General features: G+C 35.0%; 1 protein-coding gene across 1 annotated transcript; it reads right to left on the bottom strand.

The window, feature by feature from the left end:
* Window positions 1-3,381: 3,381 nt before the first annotated feature.
* On the bottom strand, window positions 3,382-10,316 carry LOC145124035 (dynamin-2A-like). Its single transcript, XM_079059251.1, has 22 exons — window positions 9,849-10,316; window positions 9,094-9,144; window positions 8,852-8,972; window positions 8,628-8,717; window positions 8,269-8,330; window positions 8,089-8,203; window positions 7,652-7,994; window positions 6,814-6,961; window positions 6,623-6,724; window positions 6,415-6,534; window positions 6,215-6,298; window positions 5,969-6,096; window positions 5,590-5,674; window positions 5,394-5,511; window positions 5,178-5,254; window positions 5,045-5,101; window positions 4,738-4,876; window positions 4,499-4,650; window positions 4,302-4,415; window positions 4,158-4,225; window positions 3,883-4,058; window positions 3,382-3,792 (listed from the first exon to the last, which is right to left on the bottom strand). The coding sequence occupies exons 1-22, from the start codon at window positions 9,993-9,995 to the stop codon at window positions 3,539-3,541; spliced, it is 2,751 nt and encodes a 916-aa protein (XP_078915377.1). The 5' UTR covers window positions 9,996-10,316; the 3' UTR covers window positions 3,382-3,538.
* Window positions 10,317-19,857: the final 9,541 nt, after the last annotated feature.

Here is a 19,857-nt window from a genome sequence, read left to right as displayed (position 1 = left end):
TAAAGCTTTCTCACTTTATGTAATGTGACGGCTATCGGCTATCAGGTTTTCTATAGAATTGAGTTTGTCATCAACTAGGATTACATCTTCATCAACAAGGCATTTCTTTAAATATGACACATTGTGTATCCCACTCAATTCTTCTGATAATTCAAGTTGATACGCCACTACTCCTATCTTTTTAATTATCTTGTATAGTCTGATATATTGTGGTCCTAGATTACCCGTTTTCCCAAAACGTAGGACTTCTTTCATAGATGATACCTTCAGTACCACCCTATCACCAACTTGGAATTCAATAGGCTTCCTTCTTTTATATTAGCTTTAGTAGAGTTTTGTACCATATTTTATTCATTCGTGTTTGTTTTAGTGTAAATATTGGTTTGCTCATGTTTTTCACTAGAATTTCCGTACTGCTAACATTTTTATGTCGTTTCAGGTTTTTGAGTGGAGCATATTACAGATAAAATGTTTTAAGGTGTATCCGTATATCTATATATGTTTATTTATATTTCTTTGAAAAAAAACTATTCAGATTGCCACTTTTCATTATTCTCTTTTGTTTTCACATGGAATGGCCAAGGGGTATCATGGAGGTCAGGTGCCTTTCGGTATATGTATATGAAATCCAATGACCTTTCGAAAAATCCACAATCGCCTCAACTTTCTGGACACCATCTCATATGGTTACGTAAAAGATTAATTATCAATGAAATCATCATATTTTTTTTAACTTAGTGTTCTCAGTTTAAGTCTAAGTTATTTTATGGGAAAATGACACTGTAGCCCTACAACGTATTACACATTTGCTCATTCAGTCTCTTATGTTATTTATGTTCCTTTTAAGGGAATAAAGTTTTTTTTGTCGGGTCGATTTGGTCCTTTTCGAAGAACTTAAGGGGTCAGTCGGTGACTTCCTCATCCAAAACGCTGACTAGTTAACCAATGACCAATCTTTGCAACAGATTCCTTCTGCAACGGCTTCATTGAGAAATTTTCCTTCCTTCCTTTTCTCAACCTCCTTCCTTCCTTCTTTTTCTCGTCTTCTTCTTCATTTCCTTCGTTTTTCTTCTTTTGATGCATCCGAACAGGAAAATTATGGTGAGGTGTGATTGTGGAAGCATGGAAATCATAAGGACTTCCACCACTAAGAAGAATCTTGGTAGGGAATACTATGTTTGCCCGAATATGGTACTCCGTTCTCAAGAAATATTTGGGCTTTTTCAATTCTAACCTAATTTTGCTAATTGATGACATCGAAATCTGCACGGACCTAGGAATGGGTTTCTTTTGTGGGTTGATGAGGCTGAAAATCATGTGCATGCTGTTGAAGTCCAAAATCAAAGCTTGAGGGAAGTGGTAATCCAAAATCAGAGCCCGAATATCTGCTTGAAGGAGGTGGTAAGCCAAAATTGGTAGTTGAAGCAATTGGGTTTTGTTTTTTGGCATAATTTTTTACAAGTTGTAATTTGATGTATCTTAGAACTGAACTTGCTATGGATCAACGATAATTGTATTTAGGTTTTTGGAAAAATCGGAACCTTTCGTCTTCCTCCTCCCTCCATCATCATTAACATTCTGTTTCACATCGCCTTTTTCATCGAGATTCATATCCATCTCCATTGAAGTTGTCATATTACAATTACAAAACAACAAAGAATATCATTTTGTAGAAATAGAAAGCATTCGAAGTCCATACAACAGTTGAAGTCGATAGACGGAACGATCGGAGATATTCGATTGCAAAAGTTACAGTATCGATAGCATAAGTCGATCCACTCCAACTCGATACAGTCCAACGATGTTTTTCCTGTTTACATTATGATTTTGACTTTTACTATCCGATTTTTACTTTGAAATGGCAAGAAAACTATATACTATATGAAGAGGTCCCAAATGTGACAGTTCACTACCTACTTTGTTCCCTTAAGGAACGGAAATAACATACGAGACTAAATGGGCAAATGTGGAATACATTCTAGGGCTTCAATGTCATTTTTCCTTATTTTATTTAAGGAAAACTTACTTCATTTAAGCTAATGCTTTGATACCAACTTGTGATTCCCCAATCATGTGGGTACCATCATTTATCCTTAGTACTCTTTATTTTAGTAGGATAAAACCTTTTATTTCATTATGGTTTAACAAAATTACATAAGCGGAAGTACATAAAAGAAAATCTATATTAACAGCTTATAACACATCCAAAACTTCTGTTAAAATAGTAACTACTTCTTGTGGTCCCTATTCCTTCTTTCTTCTTGAGATACATACATGAATAGGTTTTAAACATATCCCGTACTAGGGGTGAGCATGGGTCAGTTTATGTCGATTTTGACCTAAAACTGAACCCAAAGTGACAAGCTTCGGTTTCAAAAAATTAAAGCAAACCCAAACCGAAACCAATGGGTTCGGTTTCCCGATTTTTGGTTTTTCTCGGTTCGGTTTCAGATTTAAACTCACTCAAATTAATTTATGGGTTTTAGGCTTATACTCTTAGCAATGAAAGATCAAACCAACTTTTTACTATATAGATAATGAGGTGTGGGACTCTGGAGAGAGGAGTTGAGAGGTAGAGGAATGTGTCAGCTGCACAAAGCGCCAACGCCTTAACCATCAGATTAGAGCACTTTTTGTGATTATAAGTCGCATAATACCAATATAAACATGTATAATTCACTAAATACATATATACTATATAAAATCGGTTTGGTTCAGTTTTTCTCGATGTGTACATTCCTAAAAACCGAAACCGACCCCATATTTTTGGTTTCTAAAAAATACAAACCCTAACCGTCGGTTTTGTTTTAGTTTTGGTTTTGTCGGCTTTTAGTTTTCAATTTCAGTTTTGCTCACCCTACCTCGTATGACGGGTATTTAAATGGCCATACTTGGCATGTATGCATCCCATTAAGATTACATAAGTACTCACCTTGTTTTAGCTTGCTAGAGTTCAGAACCATTATACTTCTAAAATCTCCAAGTTAATATTAAGCAACTGATAGTGTTTCTTGTTTTGGAATGGAGAATAATGTTTAACATTGCCTGCTATTCATAGGATAAGTATGAGTATTAGTGTGTTTGTCTTTTAGGCATAGAAAGTTATTCGAAAATAAATTGATTAACAAATTGTTAATTCAACTGGAAACCACGTTGATAAATCATGATGGTTGATTTGTAAAAATGTTTCCAAACATGGCATAAAATTGAGTGTTTTTTTTGTAATTTGCCTCAACAAGACACGAGCAAATAGAAGAAAGCAAAACAAAAAGATATTTATTTCCAAGCATCAAAGAAATAGCAACCAATATATACCTAATAAGCATCATAAGTTGTAAAAAAAAAAAATACAAATCCACCCCTCATCGTCCAAAACAACTCTTAAAAAAATAAAAATTAAACAAAACCACCGAATCACCAAGGGTATTTCCGTCATATCAAATATCTATCTACAATAAATGTGTTCTACAGAATGTACCGTAACAAGAATGCATGAATGAATCATAATTCATAAGTTCCAAATTCTTTCAACTATAATCTAGTATCTATAACCAGAAGCGCCAGGTGGCGCTGGCGGCAGTCGGTTGGGCGTGCGGCGGCCGGTGGAGTTTGATCTGGGGGCAGGACCATCATCACCGTTTTGAGACGGGTCACTGTACCTTCGACTATGCCCGTTGGATGATCCATATCGGGAATCAAGACCCGATGGGCTGCCGCCATTGGCTGCAGAATCAAAAGCAGATCTCCAGTCACCACCACCACCTGATGATGCTCCACTACTTCTTGGACTTTCTGTTCATTTCTCATATCATAAAAATCATTAAACACCCAAAATAGCAATAATGTATGAAAAATAAATATATGAAAGTAGGTTGGTATTACCTGCAGGGCTACTACCATTGGAGATGGTTGAGGCTGCAGCTGCTCGGTTATCATGAATGCTGAGTTGCCTGGTGAGTTTGGAGAGCAAGGTGGATTGCATCTGTACTTTCTCCCTTTTCCGCTTTACATTCCCATCCTCTTGAAGCAGCTCCTCAATCCGAGCTGTACTCTGGGAGCTTTTCCACCAAACAAATACAAAAGGGCAAATCCGTCATTTCTCGTTCCAAATCCTTTCAAACCATACGGAAATATATACATAGGAACCGAATACTGACCTTACAGAACTATACAGCTTATTCAGCATGTCTTCTTTAGCCTTTTCCACTTGGCATAGCACAACAGCCTGCATAACAAATTAAAAATAAATAAATAAAAATAAGAAGATGAAGACAGACAGTTAGTTAGTTAGTTAAACAGACCTTTGGGACATTTGCTGCAAGGCTGTTGAGAACTGCTTCAACATAACCACGCACTTCCTGAGCCATCCAACGAAGTTCTTCCTCTGGATCTGCAGGTTTTCTAGCCATTGTATCCTATAATTTGCAACAAATCAGTTACGACTGATATTTAATTTAAAAATAAAAAATAAAAAAATAAAAAATCTCGAGTAACTTACAAGAGAGCCATCTGAATGAGTATGGCGAATGGGAGGACCATCTGGCTTCATAACCACTTCACCACCTTTGATACCCATGACAGCTCTTAATTTGTTTAACCATTCAGCCTTATCTACACCACTCTCAGCCTTCAACAGAACAGCACTATGAGCTGCACAACCACTTATTATTAAACTTTACGTCTGCTGTCTGTCTGCATTTGAAATATCTTTACACAGTAAGAATGAAAAAGAATTACCTTTTAAAACAGTCTTATATGCAACTTTGCTTGTTATTTTGAAGACCAGACTCGGTGGTTTTTCCTCCACCTTTGACTTTTTGTCCTTGGAGCTTTTGGTCAGGGGTTCTTCCTCTTCAACTTCTTCCACAACACATTCCTGATCACACATGGCACATGCATCATTACTGATTTGCTTGTTTATTGTTAATTGTTACTATTACTTAGGGTTTGTTGAAAATCAAATTGTTAATTCATAAGGTTGTTTTATATATTTTGCAAATGAAATGAACACCAAAATTACACAAGGATGGTTGCCCACACATACCTCTAAAGTGATGACACCACGGAAATTTCTCTCTTCTTGTTTTTTAGTGTATCCAAGCTGCAAAAAAAAAAAAGCATTTCAAAGCAAAGGGACATGAAAACATGTATATTAAAGTTCATGCCATGTCACTAACCTTCCCAGTTTTCTCATTTAAAACAAACCATCTCCTACTCCACCCGTTAGTTTTTGCACTTTTCTTCAACAAGAATCCTGCATGAAGAGATATTGATAATTAAACATCCTTAAAAGGAAGTAAATAATACAATATAGGCATGAAATAATGATTATATGTTTAATACAAGAAATGATGAGACAAAATAAAAGTGAAGGAAGATGTGAAAGTGTAAACCTGCTGTTATCTCCCCATCAGGTCCTGCAGTCTTTAAAGTGGGCCCCTCTTTTTCATCCTTATCTTGCTTGGTATCTTTCATTGATTTTAAGTTCCCACCTTTTTGGGGACTACTTGCCTAAACAAAGCAAAAACAACAATTAAAAAAATTAGCGAAAATAAAATTACTAAGTTTATTTCAAGCCTCTCAATGTACCCTATTTAGTAAGGATTGTTCTGCATCAACAGCCTTCTTGGAAGATTTGGTTTTAATCTCTTCTTCTTTTCTCTGTCTATCCATCCTGATAAGAAAAAAAAAAAACAGATAACTTGAGAATTAATGAATCCAAAATTGATCTAATACAATTTTAACAGAAAAACAAAAACGATAGAAATAAATCAAAGGACTAAATACATGAAATAGAAACGTACTTTCATTTACTTGTTGAATATAGCATCTAACTTCCATTTTTTCTATTAAAGCATTGTGCTTTAAATAAAAATTCTTACAAGGCACTACTATACTTTGAAAAATCTAGAATATTTATAGTACGTTGATATTTCTTGAATTTAACCCTAAATGAAATTTAGCATACCTTCTTTGCACCAAACGGATGAAATGTTGTGGTGGAACAAACACTCTCTCCATGTCAACAAGTGCAGTCACCATGGTCTTTGCATCATTCTTAAACCCCTCCAGAGCTGTTGTAGCAATTGCCACCACCTAGTCAAAACAATAGTCAGCATTATCAAATTGCTATCATGAGTAAAAACAAGTACATTTCCCATATCAGTAAAAAAAAAAATAATAATAATAAAAAAAAAAAAAAAAGGCAAAGTACCTCTCTTTTGAATGGAGGATATCTCCCAAGTCCTGGTGTAGCATTAGCTGAAGCTGAAACTATGTCAGCAAGTACACGATGAACCTGTACTCATTACAATTGAAATGAAAATATGAAATTAACAGAATAATAATATTAATAAGATTAAGAGAAAAGGGGAATTAATCAAAAATGAAAAACAAAAGAATGTGTAGTTTTACCTCATCAACACAGAGACGTGAGGGCTCCTTTGCAAGGTCCAATACACCTTTTATTAAAGAGCGTAATCCTTTCTCTGGAGATATGAGATAAGGTTGATAACCATCTGCTTCTAGAACAATCTGATACCAATTCCATTTGTCATTATAGAAAGTATTGAATATAAATTTAAGTGAACCAAATTTTGAGGAAAATATATATATAATATACCCTCTTCACGTTTTTTATGTCAAAATGTCTATCAAGAGGAAGCTGTTTGATCCTATTAGGGAAGTTACCCTCAAAACTTGCAACAACTTTCCAACCACTTCCCTGAAAAACAAGCATTCAAGTAGGTTAAAATAATAATAATAATAATAATAATAATAATAATAATAATATGCATAACTACTTGTTCTTACCTCCCCAGTCATAATATGTTGAAGAAATTTGTCCTCAAATTCACGACAAAGTTCCAAAGCCAAAGCTCTTGTACCTTCAGAACTAGTCACCATTGATTCCCCAAGCCTTACCAATTCATCTTGCACAATTTGTGACTTACCCTGAAGCCTGCATGAGTTTTAAAAAAACAATATGATTAGAGGCCTAACAGATTGCATAAAATATGATTAAAAAAAAAGAGAAATTAAATATCCTCCTACTTTTCTTCCTAATTATCTTCCTACCCATTTGAAATGATGACAAAATATGACACTTTTCACAATTTCAAATGGGTAGGAAGATAAATGTAGGAGGATATTTAATTTCTGAAAAAGGAACTTTTGCTAGTGTGGTATACAATTATCTATGAAAGGCATAAAAAAATCAACGATAAAAGACAAGGATAAACACCAGAGTATAGTACCGCTCGATTCTTTTTTTACTGTAGTTATAGAGTAAATTACAATAATGGTCCCTGTGCTTTCTGATTTTTACCGCTTTAGTCCAAAACGAAAACATTTTTTAGTTTTGGTTCTTATTTCAAGGTTCCATATTGCTTTTTCTCCCCAAGACTTTCTGATACTAGTACTCATTTCAGAATTTCATATCAATTTTGGTCCTCATTTCAAGGTTCCAGGGACCAAAATCGACATGAAACCTTGAAATAACGACCAAAATTTAAAAAAGTTTCAATTTTGGACCAAATGCGGTGAAAAGCAGAAATCACAGGGACCATTTTGTAATTTATTCTTAATCTGATACATAGCAACTCAAATTACATAAACCAAGTAATAGCAAAATAATCGATCACAGACATACCCTGATAAAAGACTTGGAAGCCTGATTTTCATTCTGCTACGAACTTGATGAGCAAGGGTCTCCACTAGAGCTAATCTACCAAGCTTGCTCTGAGGGACACCTGTCAATATAGATTTCAAACTTTCACTTTCAGCCCTCCAAGCAGTTTCTAACGAGTTATCTGACCCCACATTTCCAGATTGAGCTGAAGCAATGGAAACTGATTGCCCAATAAGAGCAACCCATGGGATATCAGCTGAACTCCTTGGTCCTTGACCCAACAGAAGTGCCTGAACAGCAGCAAGAACTTTGGGATCTGAAGATGCTTGATCGATTTTACTGATCACACCAATGGTTCTTGTTGCTACAGTATAAATATTATAATTTAATAATTTATAAGAAGCTGAGAGTAAAACTGAAAAAGTGGATAAGAAGATGAATAGTAAAAGTAAGCCCACATTCTCCATCATATTCTTTTGCAATTCTGAGGGCTTTTGCAGAGGCAATTTCTGGTGCCTGGGCAGCAGGTATTATGACCAAGAGAATTGCATCGTTGTGTTGAGCATATTCACTCTGCAAAAAAAGAATAAATAAATAAATAATTTAAAATAAGAACAACAAATTTTGCAGCCACTCACCAAAGAATCATCAAGATTTCCCTTATCGACTCCAGGCAAATCAATTAATTTCAAAGGAGGAGCTGGAAACAATATGATTAAATTAGCAAACGAAAAGAATAACAAATGAAGACAATAAGCAATAAATGAGGGTATTTTGGTCTTTTAATAAAAAAGAATGGAATTGAATTCCTTCACCCTCCCCTTGGAATGGTGAAATACATCACAAGGAATTAAATTGTATCTCGGATATGTCAAAAACATAGAATTTTTTTTTTAAATGAAGCAAACAAACAATCAAGCTTAAGTGGTATAAAAAGAATCCGAAGTAGTGTGATGCATTTGCCAATTTCTTGATATTTTTAAGCAAACAGACTCACCTGTACTTGTTTTAAGCTTCAAAAATATTTCATCCCGACTCTTGCTTGAAACTTTACTAAGCCTATCCTGTAATGAGTGTCGAAGAGCACCTGTTGGTGGACAAAAAAAAAAGAGCATACAAATTCAATAATCACATATATAGAATCCTATTACTGAATGTGTGTGGTGTGTGTATGTGTGTGTTGAATTGGCTTAAGCCCTTAAGTATGACATGAGGACTCACTTGCAGACACAGGTTGGGATTTACTATCAATCTGCAGTACAATTGATTTGCTGCTTAAGTTACCATCCCTCTTTAATTCAATACATATAGGCGCGCGAGTTGCACCACCTTCACCAGTTGGCTGCTCAAGTTAATTTGCAAATTGAAATGACTTGTTTTGTTATCATAATGAATTAGAAAAACATAAAGTGAATATATATGTCCAGATTGAAGATGAGAATAAAGAAAAATGAAGGTCTTACCAAAGCAGGATGTCCTATCAAACTGTTCAAAACTGCTGATTTACCTGCACTCTGAACAATTGGTAGCCCATAATTAGAAATTAGCTAACATCCTTTAATTTTACAAAAGGGACATCGAACTAAAGAACTGTCAGATAAGATACAGAACAAATTTGCCCACAAATCCATAATGTGACTGCACTATCAAAGTTCTTTGATTCCATATTCTTTTCTAAAGTATGTAAGTGTGCTAGGTTGAGTGCATTCACTTCTTAAAGGAGTATTGTTCTTATTATCATAAAGAATCTAGTCTATCTTAACATACAAAACAACGTCAAGTAGATGCTAGATGCGATGACCATGTACTTGATTAGATAATAACCTTGTCTACGGAATAATCAGGAGCATCTATTGGTAAACCTAAAAAGAGCAAGGGGGAGGCTAGCAAGAAGAGGAGACTGGCTCCATGATTAGCTTAACAGGAGACCCCTGGCAGTTTATGAGTGGATCCTGATCTAGTGGAAAGCATACTGCAAATCCATACTGTGACATGTGGCATTAAGCAACAAGTAGATGAGTTTCTGTTGCAAGCAATAGTTTCGAATCATCTATATGCTAAAATGAAATCTGAGCAAAAAGACTTCCCAACTACATTTAGAAAAAGATCCATCAAAAATAGAGATCGCAACAAAACCATATCGAGAGATCCACTGACTTAGTCAATCAACACAAAAGCAAGTAGTCGGATCAAAAGAGCTCATGTAGAACAAACTTACGGTATTGCCAAGAGCAACAACGTTAAGAAATGTGGAAGGGCGTTTTGAAGAAGACGATGAATTTGCATCAACATCTTCATCGTTAAGCAAAGCCGCAGCCTGCCGCATCGAATCCGCAAGTTGAGCCAATTCTTCAATCGCCTCCATTTTTGTATCTTTCAAGTCGAAAAAGACTTACACGATAACAGATCGAAACCAAGAAAAATACAGATCGAGTAGTGAATGGAGATGAAACCCCCCAGACACCGAATCCAGAGGTAGAAAAGAATTTAAAAAGAGTATAAACCCAAGGTTTGTGATGGAAAACAATGATGGATCGAGTGATATTTTTAGGGTTCTACAGTGAGATTTGAAACCTTTTTTGAAATTTAAACTGGCTGTGTGCGTCCAGGCAGGATGATGGAAATGGGCAGGAGAACATAAAGAGGAATCATTTATTTACAAGCGAAATTAAAGAGTTGATAGATGAGATGTGATCCGTCACCATTCACCACAATGGAGCACCGTCAAATTAGTAGTTTGTAACAAAGAGTGTAGTTACTAGTTACATAACTTATTTTTAATTTTTAATTCAACAACAAATCTCACATCATAGTAAGTTAGTAGTTTTGTTATTTGAGCATCTCCGAATGGTTAAATTATCTTATAACTTAAAGTTATTGTCAATTCACAATTCTATTAATTTTAAGCTCTAATTAAGTTACATCTTCAATAGTTAACCTCAACGTAGATTTTTTTTAAAGTTTAGCTAATTGATGCACATGTATATAAATTGTTTCTTAAAACCCCTTCATTTAATTAGTTGTTTTTAAACACATCATATTTTTATTAAAATATGGTTTGTATTATAGTTTATTGTAGTTATAATATATAAACATTTGTAACATCTGATAGAAATAATTTTTTATAAAAGAAATAAATACTATTTCAACTAAAATAAAATAATGTAGGTAAAATGAAATATTTTTAAAGATAAAGGGCTAGATTGGAAAAACTTTTATACTATATTGACCACTCAATATATATTGAGTGGTCAATACAAAAAAAAGTAAAAAAGCTATCATTTCCAATGGTGTTTAATAATACTAAGTGGTCAAGCAAATAGTAAAAAGCTATAAATAAGCTTGCATTGGAGATACGCTTACTCAAGAGAGCAAGTTAGATTTAGTAATTTTATTTAGGTGAATTTCATATATATTTTTATTGAAAATCAAAAATATTATATTTGATGAGTTTAATGTTTAAATATTACATTTATTGTTTTTAATATTTTAAAATATTATATTTGCTTAAATCTAGTTTTTAATACTTTTTAATAATTTGTTATATTTTAAAATCATTATAATTGGAAAAAAATGAATTGACCATATTGTCCCTAGCCTTAATCTCAGGAATATGGTGAAGCAATATCACAAACACAGTCCGTCGTCTTCATTTATCCCTTTGGGGGTCTTATTTTTTTACATTCGTCGATAAGCATCAACTAATATGGTTTTAACATCTTGAATTTTAGTGATTTTCGGTATTCGATTATGTTTAATTATAAAAGAAAGAATGGAGAAGGGGATAATGAATGTAGTGGTGGTGACATGGTTTGAGAATAGGTAATAGTAAATAAACATTGGAAGCTTCTCTTATTTTCATCAATGAGATATCCCTATTGATGTTTATGTCGTTAATCGTGAGAACTCCGATCTAGGTATGATTGGGGTGATAGTAGATAATCATTGGTAAACAATCATTGAATCGAAATTGAAGTAACACTAGATATTCGTCGGTCGTAAAATGGTTCAACGACTCATATACCGTAACGAAATAGTTATGTCATCACCTTGAATCAACATTTGGTTGTTAAACTGTTACACCCCCGGCCGAGGCGGCAGAACATGTCGGGTTGTGCGACTAAGTTCATGGATCACATGTAAACTGAATATATAGCACAAGTACAACAATAAACAAAACAGCATTTGTATTTCATCTTTAAGTTTGAATACAGAGTTCTTATAGATAATAATAATACATGAATTGTCTTAACATGTAGGCAAACTTAACAAAAACTAGTAAACTAGGTTGCCTGAAATCTATGATTATCTGCCGTCTGAATGCTTGAATTACTAATTCCCTGATAATATATGTAGTTTTGAGGGTCAACACAAGGTTGGTGAGAGTTACAGGTTTTCTGCTAACAGTAGTGATACTTTTAAAAAGTCTATAAAGTATTTTATTTGTAAGTATAACCATACTTAAAACAGTGTTTGTAAAGAGTCATTAAAAGATATAACATGCTCAAGAATCATATTAAAGTGATATATTGATATTACTAATTAACATATGATACTAAATGGTCACACTAACCACAACTTGATATAATTGATTATTTACTAGAAACTGATTTTAATAAATATTCAGTAAACTCTTATAATTAAATTGGAAATTATTTATTTATAGGAAATAATAATTTTCATTAGTAAGTAACATTATATATAATTCATATGGTATGAATTAATAAGTCATGCACAGCATTTTTGACTAGATAAATTCTTTTGTCTTTTACCAAAAAGTTAAAGTTTATATTTTATAAACTTGGTTTATAAAATATAAAAGGATTTTGTCTTCTTTTGCCTTTATAATAATCAAATCTTTGCTAGACAAAAGAGAGTATGGGCTTTTCATTTGTTTAATGAAAAGAACACTCCTCTAAAAAGACAAGCATGGACAATGTGATTAAAATAAGGAGTGATGATATTTTGATTAATTTATTCAAAAGAAATGCATGGCTTGAAGTATAGGAACACATAGGCTTTAGAGGCATGGGTTCTTAAAGTGTTAAGAACTTATGGACCAAAGATTTTCTATATAAAATGAGGCTTTCATTCTCTTGTCAAAAACTCATGCAAAAATTCGAAATTTGTTCTCTTTATCTCACTCTCTCTAGTTTTGTTAAGAACACATGAAGATTACTTGCTTCTTGATGCTCTCTTTATGTTCTTATTTTGATAAGAACATAAAGTTTAAGAGTCTTGAGAGTTTTATACAAAAGAACTAGCATTATGCATCAAGTTGATTCATTATTGGTGTCTCTAAAGTTCATCATTCTTCATCAACTTCCAAGCCTCCCAAGAGGATCCAAAGAACTACAAAGGTTGTTATTTGTTCATCTTCTTCTTTGGTTGTGTATGTTTTCTTTCCAAACTTTGCAAGATGATCCTTGATGGATTTAACTTGTTTATGTTATTCAAAATATTATAAGTCGTTCGTTGCTAAAAATCATGTTTTTGAAACTAGTTTTTATATAAAAACCCAACAATTGGTATCAGAGCCACCTTGCAAGTTTGGTTAAATCTTAGTTTTTGGAGAATATAGATAACTTGGTTTTGTATAAAAACAAGTTCATACATATTTTCTATGACAACTTTATAATTGTTATTTTATATGACAAAAGTTTTCATGCATCTTTTGTCAACGCCTCGCGACCACAACAATCCAAAATAGACAAGTTTTCTTCCCAGGCTTCGCACCACAACTAAGGGGTTGATGTGCCGCGTCTATTGGGCGATCCAACAACTCCAAAAAGTGATTAATATTATAAATCATGGGCTATAACTTTCCAGACACCTACATGGAAGGTGTATAATGGATAAAAATCCAACCTTACTGATATGCAAGCCCTAAACATCTCAAACACTAACACTGGATCCAAAAACAATTCCAAAGAGGATAGGGCTTTCATGCATGGATCAAAGAGAGTTTAAACATGCACTCTTTTTCACCTTAATGAGTCTAGAAAAGTCACCCAAATAACTTACAAACTTGGAGTTTCCAAAATCCATTGAATAACATAGAAAAGACGGACTAAAATGACCAAAACATTAGATCTTGAAGTAAAAAGCCATAAAATGTAAAGTTTATCACTTACAGAGGAAGATTTGATGACAATAAGGCTTATTCTCTCTGGATCTTTCTTCCTTTTCACCAAGAACACCTGCTTCTCTTTCAAGCTTTCGCTATAATGGCTCCAAGGCTCTTTAATCAATGAAAAGATGCTAGGGTTTGTTGCTTCTAGGGTTTCTGGAAGTTTACAACTGTCATGAGAGAAACCCCTGGGGTTAGTGCCATTTAAATAGTGTTTAAAACCCGATATTTGGGGTTTTGGAATATTGGCGGCGACACGTCATGATGGACATATGGCAGTGTCATGAACAACACATAGACGCGTTGCGAAGTCACTTCTCGCCCAAAACCATTTTTCCTTTTTTTAAATTAATAAATTGTCGTTTAAAAACATACCTGGAAATAAGCGTTACAAAGTAACAAGATGGAGAAAAGCTTATGTGATAGTAAGGTGACAAGTATGTTGGAACTTGGAAGGGGTGAGAGGGATGAACTCCCTCCACCCTAACCTTGTTCTTAAGTTCTTAGAAGAAAAAGGAGAGGAAAAAAGAGGATTAGGAGGGAAAATGGTGTTCTTAAGTTTTTTTTTTTGGGGGGAGCGAAATGAAAGGATTAGGAATGCTTACTTTAGGCTTTGTTGCCCTCAAAATCTTCCGCCCATATTTGGGGTGAAGGGGAAAATAAAAACTTTCCCAGGTTATCCTTGCATGTCCCACTCCACTGAAAAGGAAAAAACCCTTGTTGCAACCAAAACAACTCGTACGCCTGTTGTAGCAGAAACAATACAACCATCGTTATGTTTTACTTCATCGATCTTTATCAACAAAAAATCATTGTGAAACAATCAAACTACATGTATGTATTTTGCTTCACTATGTTCTCGTTTTCATTTTCTTCGTTGTGTTTTATTGCATCAAATCAAACCTTCATGGGTAAACCTAATCAATTTATCCTTCGATGCTCCAACTTGCATCTACGACTTCATCCTTGCATTTTTTTTGTTTGATTACACAATTATAGCGTTTTTTGGTCTTATTACATTGAGTTCATGAATAATTTGATTTTATCTCAGATACGGTTCTTATATGTAGTACATTGATAAGTGATAGTGATACATGTTACCTAAATGTGTATGCCTATGACTTGCTGAATGTTTTTAGTTGAATGATGTAACAGTTTACTCAGAATACCGAGAGTTGTTGGGAAATAATGAGATTAACTTGATTAGTTTAACTCTTTAGTTGTTTAATGGGAAAATAATGATATTAACTTGATTCTTTTATACATTAACAAATGTAGCAAAATCATAAAAATGTTATTTTCTTTTCTTTTCCTTTCAATTGAGAACATAACCTTCCTTCAATTTTCTTATATTTCCTTCAACATAACTTTCCTTCGATTTACTTCCAACTTGAAAAAACAACTAATTAATTTATTTCTTTCCATTTTTCCTTTTTCTTTTCCTCTCCTTTACTTCCCTCCTTTTTCTTAAATTTTAAAAGGCTAATATCACAAAAGTCACTAAGTTTAGACGAAAATTCGATTTTGACACTGCGTTATTTATTTTTTGTCTTGAATTAGACATTACGTTTTCAATTTGTTACAATTCTGACCACTTGATCGGTCAACCCGGTTGCCTGCTACGTGACATGATAACGTCCCGGTTTTGATGAAGTGGCATGCTGACATAACATGTTGATGTGTAAAAATTGAAAAAAAAATGTACAAAAGACGCTAAGTTTTCACTTTTTTCAATTTTGACACTAATTTTTTTTTTACACTTCTTTTTTTTATTCCAAATCGAACATCATTTTTTTCAATTTTGTTTAATGTTGATCATGTTCCATTTGAAATTGTATAAATATATTTTTCTCATTTAAAAACCACATTTAGTTTGGTTCTTGCAGATATACTGTAACACTTAAATCTTGGTATGTTTCTTTATTACCCTTGTTAATATAAAAGTTGCATTTTGGTCCTTGGGGAGTATGTGGGGCGTACCACATGGTACGCTTAGCTTACAAGCCTTAAAGCGAGTATGCGGGGCGTATCACTTGGTTCGCTTAGCATACTGATGCGAAGTTGAGATGGGACTCCGGACACGTACGTTGGGCGTACATTTATGTACGCGGGGCGTACATGATATATTTTGAAACCCTAATTTATGGTGTTGTGTCTTATATAAAGGCCTTAATTCCTCATGTTTGGCCTCTTTACCAGCCTCCATTGCCATAAAAACCCTAAATCGACCCTTAAGCCTTTTTGTGGTGTTCTTGAGCTATTAAGAAAACTTTGGTGCCCATTTTTGACTTTGTTAAGGAAGTCGAGAAGCTTGAAGTTGCCTTGATTTGTGAGAAGGTTTTAGATCTAGAATCATCATCTTTTGAGCAAGCTTTCCGAGGTATCAAGTTTTAATGTAACATCCCAAAATTCAAGACCAAAAATTTCATTTTTAATTTAATAATTCATAAAACAGATTATTGAAAACATCATGAAATTATCTCATATCATAAAAACCCATACGTCATATGTCTTAAAACATGTCATAATATAATAATGTCAGAGTACAAAATCCCAAGAACATCATAGTGCGGAAAATCGTGGTGTGATGCACTGCTATCGTGTCGACTCCTTTCCCTTCGAAGAAGAAGGACCTGAAACAAAAACTGAAAACCATAAGCACAAAGATTAGTGAGTTCCCCCCATCATACCACATATCATACAATAAACATACTGTCTAACATATCTGGGTACTGACCTACCCCTTCGGTCTCTTTCAATCGGTAACTTGCCTAGTATATCAGGGTGTTGGCCTACCCTTCGGTCTCTTTCAACTAGTAACTTGCCTAGCATATCAGGGTGCTGGCCTACCCCTTCGGTCCTTTCGACGGGTACCTTGCCTAGCATATCAGGGTGCTGCCTACCCCTTCGACCCTTTCGACCGGTACCGGGGACTATTTCACCCCTACTTCTACCATGTAATCTCCTAGTACATAAACACATAAGTCACATATTGCCTAGCATATCAGGGTGCTGGCCTACCCCTTTGATAGTTTCATTTTATTTACTTTTATAGTTTATTTTAGCACATTCCATCTCATTTTAGTTAATCTTCATGCATATTTTCTCTTTTTGTTATTTTTCTCCTTTACCGGGTGCTTTCCAGTTTTTTGAGCTTATTTGCAGGATTTATCGAAGACTATTTGTCATTGGAGGTATGGAAGGAGTGCGGGACTATTACGGGCTTGCAAATTGTTCGTGAACTTGAAGTGTGGCGATTGGGCTCGGTGTCAGTACAAGCGGGATGCGCGTTGGATTTTATATTGGACGAGGACTCGAGTTGAGGAAGATTAAGGAGCATTGGATCAATCAAAGAAGGCTTTGGAATGGCACAAATGGGCTCTAAAGAGTTATGCATGTGGGCTGAAGTGTAAATGAGAAGATTGGGCTAGATTGCATGTTAAATGGCCCAAGTCCCACATTCAGCGTGACCCACACGGTCCGCGTGGACCCATACGCGGTCCGCGTGAAATGTGCTGACTTGATTCCGAGTTTTGACTTGTTGACTCTACTTGTGGAAAGTTGATGGGTAGCTTTTGGGCAACTTTTTGAATCGGGAAATGAACCTTATATGCTGGAGTTTGGGAGCATTCTTGAGGATTATCACTTGAAGAACACACACAATTCTCTCTCAAGAGGGCTTTGGAAGATTTGAAGATTTTTTGAAGATTAGTGTAATTTCTTTCCATCTTGCAACTAGAACAATGTATGGTACCACTAAACTATATTGTCTTTCTTTTACTTTGGTCATGCTTTGCTAAACTTTCATTTGGTTGATTAGGGTTTAATCCCATGGATGATTGGTTGTTTTGAAGACTATTATTATCTTGTGTTGAAATTTATGGAAATGTTTTCTAGTTAAACATCTTGTTGTGTTTATTTATCTTTGATCATGAGCTTAGATGAATGAATGCTTATTTTTGTTGACTAATTTCTTGGTTAAGTAATGGACTTTCAAATTAGTAAGCAACAAATGGTTTATATGTTTGTTTTCATTTCATTTAGACCATGGCAATGTTTCCTCCATAATGATAATGTAAGCATTTGATTATCTTTTGGACTTGGTAACTCTTACAACTTAAAGCTAATTGATTTTCACAAGATTTTATGCTTCATTGATTTTGTGACTTCAATTAAGGAAATGTGTTAAGAGCTCCTCTAGCCATTTTAATATCTAAGAAGAGTTGAGGCAATTTGTGCTTATGAATTGCTATAGCCAAGTTAAACCAATTCACAAGTGTTATTCTATTTAGTCTAATGATAAGTCAACCATGTCATCCATGTGGTGTACCCAAAATCAACCAATTTCACTTCATTGAATTTAATCAAATCTTTTACTTGTTTACTTGTCATATTTACATTCTGGTTAGTTTTAATTTTGTCAAGCAATCAAAAAGAACTAACCCCCCCCCCCCCATTTTTATTTTATTGTCATTTTACAAGTACTTTTGCAAAGAGATTTTCCATAGAGTTATAAATTGAACCAATCTCCGTGGATCGACCCCTTTACCATTATACACTATTTTAGTGTAAAAGATTTAGGGTTATTTATTTTTGTTGGCCTCGACAACCACCAAATTTTGGCGCCGTTGCCGGGGATTGGTTTATTTTTAATCAATTTGTTTCTCTATGCCCAGATCTCAGCGTACAGGTGACTTGATTTACAACCCAGAAATTAAAAAAGAAGTAAGGCGTTTGGCAAAGGTAAAGCGAATTGAACGTGGTCAAACTTCTAATCCTCACGGGGATCCGGAGGTTGAACCCGCTTCATCAAGTGACACGGAACCCGATTCTAGTCCCGACCCTCGCCAAGAAATTCCCGAAACACCACCTCTACAACAAAATCCACCCATTATTGAACCAATTGCAATGGCGGACGGAGGAGAAGTTCCCGAAAGAACTTTGAGGCAAATGATGGAAACTGATGTTACACAAACTCCAACCGGTATCAATTACCCGATTTTAGAAGGAGGTTCGGAATTGAAGTCAAGTTTAGTCCATCACCTCCCAACTTTTCATGGATTGGAGAATGAAGACCCACATAAGCATTTGAAGATGTTCCACATTATTTGCACTAGTATGAAGCCACAAGGGTCAACCGATGACCAAATCAAGCTAAGGGCATTCCCCTTTTCATTGCCCGATAGAGCAAAAGATTGGTTATTCTATCTTCCCCCGGGGTCGATCAACTCATGGACCGACATGGCAAAGCTTTTCTTGATAAGTTCTATCCCGCTTCAAGAGTCTCAAGTCTTAGAAATGAGATTTGTGGAATTCGCCAAGGTCAAAATGAGACTTTTCATGATTATTGGGAGATATTCAACAATTTGTGTTATAGTTGCCCACAACACCAAATTCCGGAACAACTCCTCATTCAACACTTCTATGAGGGATTGTTGCCAATGGAGAGGAGACTAGTTGATGCCTCAAGTGGTGGTGATGTCTTTAGTAAAACTCCACAACAAACAAGACAACTTTTCAACAACATTGCCGCGAATTCCCAACACTTTGGCCCGCGCCAAGATATGAAAAGAGACACACAACACAAAGTCAATGAAGTGGGACATCGAACCTCGAGTCTCAAATCAAAGATCTAACCTCCGTTGTCCAAAAGCTAGCCATGGGACAAACGCCAAAAGTGATGGTTTGTGGGATACGTGCAACAATGGGACATCCTACGGATATGTGTCCAATTCTTCAAGAAGATGCGGAACATGTAAATGCCACGGGAGAGTTCCAAAATTACCACAACAAGCCATCCGGTTACCAAAATGCTTACAATTCAAGTTGGAAGCCAAATCCCAACATGAGCTACAACCCAAGACCATTGCCTCAAAATGCATTGGTTAGACCTTCCTATCCACCACCACAACCTCATTACCAACATCCACAACCACACTATCAATCCAAACCACACCCTCCGCACCACCAACAACCTCCTTAATCCCAACCAAGTAGCTCCGGAATGTCCCTTGAAGACATTGTCAAATCCCTAGCCACTAGTACCCAACAATTCCAAAAAGAGACAAGAACTAGTATCTCCAACCTTGAAGCACAA

The sequence above is a fragment of the Lactuca virosa genome, chromosome 7, assembly GCF_052849685.1.
Source record: "Lactuca virosa cultivar CGN04683 chromosome 7, Lactuca_virosa_CGN04683_v6, whole genome shotgun sequence".
NCBI classification, from domain to species: domain Eukaryota; kingdom Viridiplantae; phylum Streptophyta; class Magnoliopsida; order Asterales; family Asteraceae; genus Lactuca; species Lactuca virosa.
Note: the sequence above shows the minus strand (reverse complement) of the source record. Positions and strands in the feature narration are given on the sequence as shown.